This window comes from Pteropus alecto, unplaced genomic scaffold, assembly GCF_000325575.1.
Source record: "Pteropus alecto unplaced genomic scaffold, ASM32557v1 scaffold107, whole genome shotgun sequence".
Taxonomy (NCBI): domain Eukaryota; kingdom Metazoa; phylum Chordata; class Mammalia; order Chiroptera; family Pteropodidae; genus Pteropus; species Pteropus alecto.
The window spans coordinates 860,317-872,288 of NW_006440619.1; the positions used below are offsets into that span (position 1 = coordinate 860,317).

General features: G+C 37.6%; 1 protein-coding gene across 2 annotated transcripts in view; it reads right to left on the reverse strand.

Moving 5' to 3' along the window:
- CHRDL1 (chordin like 1) overlaps positions 1-11,688 on the reverse strand; it is a 136,641-nt gene extending 124,953 nt beyond the window's left edge. For both annotated transcript variants that reach the window (XM_006917270.3, XM_006917269.3), the window contains exon 1: positions 11,545-11,688. In XM_006917270.3, coding sequence (XP_006917332.2) covers positions 11,545-11,650 — 106 coding nt within the window. In that variant the 5' untranslated portion in view covers positions 11,651-11,688. The remainder of the gene's footprint in view (positions 1-11,544) is intronic.
- Between the last annotated feature and the right edge of the window lie 284 nt (positions 11,689-11,972).

Consider the following 11,972-nt stretch of genomic DNA (forward strand, 5'->3'; position numbering starts at 1 on the left):
GGTTCCTCAAAAAACTAAGAATTGATCTACCATATAATCCAGCAATCCCTCTACTGGATAATTACCCTAATGACTTGAAAACCCACATCTGAAAACATATTTGCACACCAATGTTTATAGCAGCATTATTCATGGGTGCCAGGACATGGAGGCAACCGAAATGCCCACAACAGGCAATTAGATAAAGAATCTGTGGTACATATATACAATGAAATATTATTCAGCCATAAGAAGAGATGAAATACTGCCATTTGCGACAATGTGGATGGACCTTGGGATAATCATGCTAAGTAAAATGAGCCAGACAAAAAGTTGAAAACTACATGATATCACTTACATTTGGGATATAAACCTAAAAGCAAAGAAGAAACAGGACAAACAGAGACTCATGGACATGGACAATAGACTAGTGGTTATCAGAGGGTAGAGGGGAGGGAGGAGGTAGATGGGGTAAAGGGAGTCAAATATGTGGTGATAGAAAGAGATCTAACTATTGGTGGTGAACACACAATGCAATATAATATATATACCTTACTGTTAAACTGTATACTTGGAACTTACTGGATTTCATTAACTAATATCACCATAATAATAAAAAGAAAAGAAAAGAAAAGAAAAACTATATCCAGAACTATAGGAGGGGAGAAGATGTGAAATGGCTGGCCCTGCACCCGCGCATTGTGGTGGAGCACAGGGAGGGAGAATACAGCTGCAGAGGACCTCCAGAAGGAGCAAGGGGCCCTAGCCCTGCATAGAGTCTCCTCTGCCCAGGGTTCCTGACCCAGAAAGATGAGTTTCCATAAAATCTGACTGTAAAAACTAGCAAGGACTTTGGCTGTCTGGGTGAAACAGAAGGAACCTGAAAACCCAGCCATCCCGTTAAAAGGCCCACACACAGATTCACACGCAGAATCCCTGGGCTCCAGCAGAGGTTCAGTGGCTCTGGAGGCTCAAGGGACATATGGGGAAAGACTGAGTTGCATGGTGTGGGGGCAAGGGATAGAGAGATAGCCCACATTGCCTTTTTGTGGGGCCCTTTCTGGGGCAGTCTGCAGGTGGCCATATTGCCTTCCCCACCCCACATGGCCAATTCTGAAGCTGCATTGATTCAGTGAGATGGGCCAGCTCTACCCCATGTCTCCCTGGGGCCCAGCTGTGCCCAGCCCACAAATTGCCGACTGTAGCCCATTGCTGGGCAACGAGCCCCACCCCAAGCCTTATCTGGGCAGAACATTCATTGGCAGGCAACAGTTCTCAGATCACGTGGCCCACATGCGGTCCACACATTTCAGGGGGAACTCTTAGTGGCAAGTCACTGGTGTCAGCGCAAGTTGGACTATTTCTTGGGTGGATAGCGGAGGTCTGAGGGCTTGAAGAGGATAGCGGTTGTTCTTGCTGAGGAGATTCAGCACTGGCATGAAACCAGGCTCTATGTTGCCTGGGTGAAATTAATTTGCTTTACCCCAGTGACTCTCTGGGTCCCTGCCCCACCCAACTTGCATACCACCCAAAGGCTCTTCCAGCTGCAGAGTCATACAGGCAGCTGGCAGGCAGCCTCAGCCTTGAGGTGCACTGGTCTTTTTGCTAAGCTGCCTCAGGCTCAATACTGGGGTAACAGACCTTGGCTCACAGTGTGGTCTCTCCCACATGCCTCCAGATCTAACATAGGCAGCAACGATCTAAGGATCGCTTTGTAGCTCCTACCAGGTAGCCCTGAGCAATCAAAAGTAGTAGCTGAACTTGGCCTACTTGCAAGCCCCTCCCAAAGGGCCACAGAACCAACACACCCAAAAGCTAGTGCCAGACCACAACAGAGTACCACCTGACTAGCCCCATATGCAGCACACCCAAAAGGTGATCTCGACAGATACATGAAACTGTTGAGGTCAGCCCCACACAGCAGCTCATACCCTATTGGTGTAGCCAATCCCCATAGCCGGTTAGCTGGGTAGTCAATCTCATCCTCTGATGTGCTAACAGCAATCAAGGCTTAGCTACAATAGAAGACACATAACCACACACGGAACACACCCAGAGCCGCCGGTGGAGGTGATTAGGGAGACTGCACCACTGGGCCACACAGGATGCCTACAACACAAGGCCACCTGGCAAAGGCTGTGAGATGTAATAAATCTTCCTAATACATAGAAACAAACACAAAGGGGCATATAAATGAAAAAAAGAAGAAGAAATATGCCACAAATAAAACAATAGGAGAAAACTCCAGAACTAAAATTAAACAAAATAGAGACAAGCAACCTATGAGAGACAGAGTTAAAAACACTGGTTATAAGGATACTCAACGAACTGAGAGGAAAGATAGGTGATCTCAGTGAGAAATTCAACAGAGAGATAGTAAGTACAAAAAAAAGACCTAGAAATCATAAAGAACCAGTCAGAAATGAAAATACGATAACTGAAATGAAGAATACACTAGAAGGAATCGACAGTAGATTAGATGAAGCAGAGGATCAAAGTGACAACTTAGAAGACAAGGTAGCAGAAAACACCCAATCCAAACAGATAAAAAAGATTTAAAAAAATGCAGAAATTTTAAGAGACCTCTGGCACAACATTAAATGTACCAACATCCAGATGGGGTACCAGATGGAGAAGAAAGTGAGCAAGGGATTCAGAACCTATTTGAAAAAAAACGACAGAAAACTTCCCTAACCTGGCAAAGGAAATAGACATACAAGTCCAGGAAGTGCAAAGAATCCCAAAGAAGAGGAACTCGAACAGACCAACACCAAAACACAGCATCATTAAAATGCCAAAGGAGGAAGACGAAGAAAGAATCCTAAAAGCAGCAAGAGAAAAGTAGCTAGTTACTAACAAGGGTACTCTGATAAGAATATCAGCTGATTTTTCAACGGAAACTTTGCAGGTCAGAAGGAATTGGCACAAAACACTCAAAGTGATAAACAAGTGAAAAACAAGAACCTATAACCAAGACTACTCTACCCAGCAAGGCTATCAATTAAAATGGAAAGTGAGATAAAGACCTTCCCAGACAGGAAAAAGCTAAAGGAATTCTTCATCGACAAGCCAGAATTACAAGAAATGATAAGGGGACTTCTGTAAAAAAGAGGATGAAAAAAAAACTCATAAATACGAATAATAACATGGCAATAACTATGTAGCTATCAATAATCACTTTAAATGTAAATGGATTAAGTGCTCCAATCAAAAGACATAGGGTAGCTGAATGAATAAGAAAACAAGACCTATACATATGTCTACAAGAAACCAACCTCAGACCAAATGACACATGCAGACTGAAAGTAGGGATGGAAAAAGATTTCATGCAAATGAAAATGAAAAATAGCTGGGGTAGCAATACTTATATCAGACAAAATAAACTTTAAAACAAAGGCTATAATAAGAGACAAAGAAGGCCATTTCCTAATTATAAAGGAATCAGTACAACAGGAGGACATAATCCTAGTGAACATATGTGCACCCAACAAAGGGCAACCTATATATACAAAGCAACTATTGACTGACATGAAGGAAGAGATTGACAGTAATACATTCACAGTAGGAGACTTCAACACCCCATTGACACCAATGGACAGATCTTCCAGAAAAAAAACAATAAGGAAAGAGTGGGCTTAAATGACAGACCAGACTAGATGAATTTAATTGATATTTTCGCAGTGTTTCATCCCAAAGCATCAGAATATATTCATCTCAAGTGCGCATAAAATATTTTCTAAAAGAGACCACATATTAGGCCACAAAACAAGTCTCAATAAATTGAGAAGAGTTAAGTCATATCAGGTGTCTTATTTGACTACAATGGTATGAAACTAGAAATCAGCTACAAGAAAAAAAACTGCAAAATACACAAACACATGGAGGCTAAATGACATGATACGAAACAAGGAATGGGTTAACAATGAGATCAAAGAAGAAATCAAGAAAATACCTAGAAGAAAATGAAAATACAACTCAAAATCTATGGGGCACAACAAATGCAGTCCTAAGAGGGAAATCCACAGTAATAGAGGCCTACCTCGAGAAACAAGAAAAATCTCACATAAACAATCTAACCTTATACTTAAAGGAACTAGAAAAAGAACAGCAGAAAAAACCCAGAGTAGAAGAGAGGAAATAATAAAGATCAGAGCAGAAATAAACAAAATAGAGTCTAGAAAAGAAATATAAAAGATGAATGAAACGAAGAGCTGGTTCTTTGAAAGGATAAACAAAATTGGTAAACTTTTAACTAGACACATCAAGAAAAAAAAGAGAGGGCCCAAATAAAATCAGAAATGAAAAAGGAGAAGTAACTATGGACTTCATAGAAATATAAAGGATTGTAAGAAAATACTACTAGCAATTATATGCCAACAAATTAGACAACCTGGAAGAAATGGATATATTCCTAGAAACATACAGTCTCCAAAGACTAAGTCAAGAGGAAACACAAAATCTGAACCTACCCATTACCACCAATGAAATAGAATCAGTAATCAAAAAACTTCCAGAAAACAAAAAATTCCTAGACTAGATGGTTGCATGGGTGAATTTTGCCTAACACTCAAAGAAAAATTAACAATTATTCTTCTAAAACTATTCCAAAAATTTCAAGAGGAAGGAAGGCTTCCTAACTCTTTCTGAAGCCTGATGCCAAAACCCTGATGCCAAAACCAAAGACAATACCAAAATAGAAAATTATAGGCCAATATCCCTGATGAACATTGATGCAAAAACCCTCAATAAAATATTAGCAAACTGAATTCAGCAATACATTAAGAAGATCATACACCATGATCAAGTTTGGATTTAGTTCTGCAATGCAAGGTTTAATATTCTCAAATCAATTAATGGGATATACCACATTAACAAACTGAAAGATAAAAATCACACGATGCTATTAATAGATGCAGAAAAGGCATTCAACAAAATTGGGCATTCATTTATGATTAAAAAAAATCTCAGCAAAGTGGACATAGAGGGAATATACCTCAACATAATGAAGGCCATATGTGACAAACCTACAGCTAATATTATACTCCTTAGGGAAAAGCTAAAATTGTTTTCCTTAAGAGCAGGAACAAAACAAGGATGTTCGCTTTAACCATTTCTGTTCAAGACAGTATTGGAAGTCCTAGCTACAGCAATCAGATAGAAAAACAAATAAAAATCATCTAAACTGGAAAGGAAGAAGTAAAACTGTCATTATTTGCAGATGACACGATATTATAGAGGAAGACCATAAAGACTCCACATACACACACACACGCAAAACTGTTAGAACTGATCAACGAATTCAGTGATGTAGCAAGATAAAAAATTAATATTCAGAAGTTGGTACACCAATGACGAACTATCCAAAAAAGAAATTATGAAAACCATCCCATTTACAATCACATCAAAAACAATAAAATGCCTAAGAATCAAATTAACCAAGGAGGTAAAAGACCTGTTCTGGAAAATTATAAGTCATTAAAAAAATAAATCGAAGATACAAATAAATGGAAGCATATACCATACTCATGGGTAGGAAGAATCAACATCGTTAAAATGGCCATACTACCCAAAGCAATCTATAGATTCAATGCAATTCTTATCAAAATACCAATGGCATTTTTCAGAGAACTAGATCAAATAATCTTGAAATTTATATGAAGCTATAAAAGATCCTGAAAAGCCACGGCAAACGAGAAAAAAAAAAAAAAAAACAATGTTGGAGGTACCACAATACCTGATGTCAAACTATACTATAAGGCTATAGTAATCAAAACAGCATGGTAGTAGCATAAATGTACTAGCATAGATCAATGGAGAGCCCAGAAATAAATCCATGCCTATCTGGTCATTTAATCTATGACAAAGGAGGCAAGACTATGCAATGGAGTAAAGACAGTCTCTTCAACAAATGGTGTTAGGAAAACTGGATAGATATATGCAAAAAAAATGAAACTGGACCACGTTCTTACTCCATATACAAGAATAAACTAAAAATGGATTAAGACCCGAAATCCTAAAACTCCTAGAAGAAAACATGAGCAGTAAACTCTCTGACATTGCTATTAGTAATTTTTCTTCTAGTATACCTCCTCAGACAAGGGAAACGAAAGAAAAAATAAACAAATGTGACTTCATCAAACTAAAAATTTTTTACACAGCAAAAGAAACCATCAACAAAACAAAAAGACAACCTACTGAATGGGAGACGATATTCATCAATAATACATCTAACAACGGGTTAATATACAAAATAATAAAGAACTCATACAACTCAACACCAAAAGAACAAACAATCCAATTAAAAAATGGGAAGAAGACCTGAATAGGTATTTCTCCAGAGAGAACATACAGATAGATTTATGAAAAGATGCTCAAAGTCATTAATCAAACGAAATGCAAATCAAAACCTATTATAATAAGGTATTACTTCACACCTGTCAGATTGACTATCATCAATAAATCAAAAAACAACAAATGTTGGCGAGGATGTGGAGAAAAGGGAATCCTCGTACATTTTTAGTGGGGCTGCAAATTGGTGCAGCCACTGTGGAAACCAGTTTTGAGATTCCTCAAAATATTAAAACTAGAACTACCTTTTGACCCAGCAACATCACTTCTGAGTATCCATGAAAACCAGAACATTAGCTCGTAAAGATCTATGCACCTCTACCTAGTTTCACTGCAGCGCTATTCGCAATAGCCAAAATATGAAAGCAACCTAAGTGTCCATCAATAGACGACTGGATAAAGAAATTATGGTACATATATACAATGGACTATTACTCGGCCGTTAAAAAAATGAGATCTTACCATTTGCAATGACATGGATGGACCTCAAGGGTATTATGCTGAGTGAAATAAGTCAGACAGTGAAAGGTAAATATCATATGATTTCACTTATATGTGGAATCTAAGGAACAAAAGAAATAAACAAACTAAAGGAAAACAGACTTAAAGATACAGAGAACAAACTGGTGATTGCCAGAGGGGAGGGGTGTTGGGGGAATGGATGGAAAAGTTGGAGGGATAAAGACATACAAATTAGTAGTTACAAAACAGTCACAGGGATGTAGAGTATAGCACAGGGAATATAGTCAATATTATTGTAATGGTTCTGTATAGTACCAGATGGTTGCTAATCGGGGGATCACTTCACAAATTATATAAATATCTAACCATTGTGTTGTATACCAAAAACTAATATAAAATAAAATAATAGAGTATTCTCCTCCCCTCAAAAAGAGATTCTTTTTATTCTCTACATCGGCAGTCCCTAAACTTTTTGGTACTAGAGATCTGTGCTCCTATGAGAATCTAATGCCTGATGATCTGAGGTGGAACTGAGGTGGTGATGCTAGTGCTGGGGGGGCAGCTGCAAATACAAATGGAGCTTAGCTTGCTTGCCCGCCACTCACCTCCTGCTGTGCGGCCTGGTTCCTAACAGGCCACGGACAGGTACCAGTCTGCGGCTCAGGGATTGGCGACCTCTGCTCTACATGACCTATATGAGTGATTTCCAACAGTATTTGCTCCATAAATATATGTTAAATTAAAAAAAAAATTTTAAATAAAAATAATTGAAAAGGTGCTCCAGTAATAGGAAAATATCACACCAAAACTGAAATATGCTTTCTCCTATTAAACTGGACTCCAAATACAAATATTAATAACATTTTGATAAGGGAATATTGAAATGTACACATACATAGATGGTGGGAATATAAATTGATGCAACTTTTTTGGAGGACAATTTGACAGTCCTTACAAGATTGAAACTGAAAATACACTTTGCCTAACAATTCTTCACAAATACTTGCCTAAGTGTCTAAAGGTGTTCATTAATTCCTTACTTGTAATAGCAAACCTGGAAATAAACCAAATATTTACAAAAAGGAACTGGTTAAATAAACCATAGCACATTTATACAACTGGAAACTATGCAGGCACTAGAAAGAATATGGTACTGTTATATTGTGTTCTGACATTGAAGGATGTAAAAGTAAATTACAAAAAAGATATATATATATCCCATTTTTGTAAAAAAAAAAACTATAGGAATGTATGTTTTTATAACACAGAAGAGTTTGAATGAACACAAGCAAACTGTTAGTAATAGTTACTTGTGGGGAGTGGGATAAGAGTTGAGGGATACAGGTTCTTTATAAACTCATACTTTCATATTGTTTTGTACGAGTATTATTAATTTTATAATTTAAGAAATTTTAAAATAAGTTAATATAAGCATTTTCCAGGGCTATCAAATTTTCTTTCTTTCTTGCTTGAATTAAGTGTTCACCATCCAAAGTCAAATCTCTTTCCATCACCATATATTTGACCCCCTTTACGTAGCCTATCTACCTCCTCCCTCCTCCCTTTCTCTCTGGTAACCACTAATCTGTTGTCTGTGTGTATGGGTTTTGTTTCTCTTGTTCTTTTGTTGCTTTCAATTTTATATCCAGCATATAAGTAAAATCATATGGTTTTCAACTTTTTCTGTCTGACTTATTTTGATTAGCATGATAATCTCAAGATCCATCCATGTTGTCGTAAATGGCAGTATTTCATCTCTTCTTATGGCTAAGTAATATTCCATTGTATATATGTACCACATCTTCTTTATCCACTCATCCACCAAAGGGCACTTTGGTTGTTTCCATATCTTGGCCACCATGAATAATGCTGCTATGAACATCGGGTGCATATATCTTTACAAATAAATGTTTTCATTTATTTGTAAATAAATGGAAATGAGACTCTGACCTCCTACTGAATTAGGGATGAAGGCAACACATTCAAATGAGACTGTTAAAAGTTTCCTTATGGAAACATTTTGCTTCCAAGAGCAAATGCCCAGTTATCTTGAAATTAAATTGTTAATAAAGGATTCCTTTTCCCCAACAACCTCTCCAAAACTTGTCAATTTTCTTGTTGATAATAGCCATTCTAACAGATGTGAGGTAGTATCTCATTGTGGTTTTGATTTCCATTTCCTTAATAGCTAGTGAAGTTGAGCATCTTTTCATGTCTGTTAGCCATTTGTATGTCTTCCTGGGAGAAATGTCTGTTCAGGTCTTCTGCCCGTTTGTTAATTAGATTGTTTGTTTTATTTGTTATTGAGCTGTATGAGTTCATCGTGTATTTTGGATATTAGCCCCTTATCGGAAGTGTTGTTTACAAATATCTTCTCCCATTCAGTTGTTTGCCTCTTTGTTTTGTTAATGGTTTCTGTTGCCTTGCAGAAGCTTTTTAGTTTGATAAAAGTCCCATTCATTTATTTTTGCTTTTACTCCCCTTGCCTTTGAGATCAAATTCATAGTTGTTTTTAATGGTAGCATACATTACATGGATTATTTATGTAACTGTTCCCCAGTGAAATGACATTTCCACTGCTTCTAATTTCTCACTGTTAGAGTTGCAATCTAAAGTTCTGTGCATGATGTATATGTGTGTGTCTGTGTATGTGTGCATCCAGGAACATACATAGGGCATATGTTTTGAGAGTCTCCTTTAGTGGAGATAACTTTGCACATGTCTTCAAGAGAATTAGCCTTAGTATAGCTACCCAAAATGATGCTGAATAGCTTATTCAGGGAATTACCATGACCTTCGCCTCATCATCTGTCTATTAGCCTTAAACACTAGACCAGAACTGGTGCCCTAGGCCATGTTGTATATAATCATTTCAATACCAACTGAATATCAAAAGTGCTTAAGACAAATTCATAGTCAGTAGGAAATGTTAGAAAGTAATTGTTTGTGGTCTGTAAATAGTTTTTAAGTTGTTTTTGTTTTTGTTTTTGTTTTTGGTGTGTCAATTAAGCTGTACATTACATGGACAATATTCCTCAATTCTTCATAAATATGGATGGGCAATTTCCCAGAAGAAATGGTCTTCTAAGAGTTGCCAACTTCTCTCATGATACCATCTGTAAAAGGCCATAAGGAAGTTTCTTTCTAAGAGTGAAAGAATTTTAAGCCCAGCTGATTGAAGCTGAGCTGAGTTGTGAGTGTATGGACAAACTTTCTATCAGGTCCGCTTAAATCAAAGAGGATTTCTGGAAGAGGAGGAATCTAATGGACCACAGTCAAGTGGAAGGAGATGGTCATTTAAGGTGGGGGTCCCCAACTCCCGGGCCGCAGGTCCATAACGATCCTGGCCTCATAGAAACTGGGCTGCACAGCAGGAAGTGAGCAGTGGACAAGCAAGCGAAGCTTCAACTGTATTTACAGCTGCTTCCCAGTGCTAGCGTCACCACCTCAGCTCCGCCTCAGATCATCGGCATTAGATTCTCATAGGAGCACTGGTCCCTGGTGCCAAAAATGTTGGGGACCGCTGATTTAAAGAATACAAGGGGAGAGGCTGATCCACATTTCCTTGGTGAGATCATGTCCTGCTAAAGTTCCTCTTACAGACCAATCATACTAGATATCACCACACATCACTCACGTTTAAAAGCCTAATCAAAAGCACTATTTTTCTAGGTAAAAGATTAAGTTTATTATGAAAATCATAGTGGGACAGAAACACACATAATAATGGAATAGGCTTGGCCCTGTTCTGTCCGTCAACAAACCTCATGCCTAATATATTTAACTTCTGTTGATAAAGGATAAATGTTTAAATGACAAGCTTCAGATGCTGCTTCAGCTCCTACCAAGAATATTTTCACAATTCCTTCTCATGAATAAGTTCAGAGGAGCAGAGAATGCCCCTCTTGGACTAGTTCCACTTTGCGCTTCTTTTGATACAGCAAAAAGGGGGAACTAGGGCTTTTCCTTAAAATTTGGAGCAAGTGTCCACCTCAGAAATGGCTGTAAGTGGCGCAAAGAAGATGAGGCTCATACTGTGCGAAGAGAGCCGAAAGCTCCTAACAAGTGCAGAGATATCAATGGTTACTCATAAATCTCCCAAATATGAGTCAAAGAGGGTTAATTAGCTCCCTTCCTGCCACTCTGCTTTCTCAAACATTTTAGCTCATCACATGGATCGCTGACTTTCTAGAAATATTCTCTGGCTTTGTGGGGTATTATTCCTTTCAATAAATGGTATCCAATTTGCTCACGGTCCCTAGAATCTCAATTTCTTCAAAGGGTTTTTCAGCTGAATCCAGTTAATGTGAAGGTTGTTTCCTTCTTCATGCTTCAGCATAAGAAAATAGGGAGAACCCAATTTACTTTTTCTTTTCTTTTTTCTTTTCTGTTATTCCTTTTCATAAACTGAAAACCTTTGCTGAAGAGTCTGAAATTTGGGGAAAAATCCAGTTCATCTGTCAGATATTTCTAGAGTTATGTAAAATGGAATGAGATTTATATAGTTTAAAACAGAAAAGGAAAATAGGCTAATGTGCCATGTGTTCTATGAGATGAAAACTATATGATAATCAGAAAAACCGGCCCAAATTTAGTTAGCTTGATTCAAAGCTCTTTTATCAACTCATGAATAAACCAGTAACATTCACTTTCTTCTCTTAGAATAATGGCATGGCCACAATCCCCACAGATTATAACCGCATTTTCAAAGAAATTACAAAAAAGCATCCTGCTTTTTAAACTTGAGACACTTACATTTTACTTGCTCTGTTTTGCTCCCTTCTAGGAAAAGAAAGAACAGCAACAAGGAAAAGATATATTTCGTGCTTCCCATTTTCCACTTTTTTCTCATTTTGGCCATGGTAAAAGGCAACTCAAAACTTTCAGGACCTGGTATAGTCAAGCTGTTGGGAAGAAAGCAGAAAAAATGGCTTAAAACAGATCCTCTAGAAGTGATGGAGATCACTGATGCTTAGGTTTCTAACTTGCTAGGGGAAAAATGCTGGGAATTTACATAAATACAATCATTGTTTTTCTGCATAAGAAACAGAACCTACCTCTTTTGTCTTGCAAAAATTGTAGGGGAAAATTCAAGTAGATGAACATGTATTTCTATCCAATGCTAAGGCTGAATCCTTACTGGCAAGTCATAAGGAAATAAAAATAAATTTTGAATTTTAATT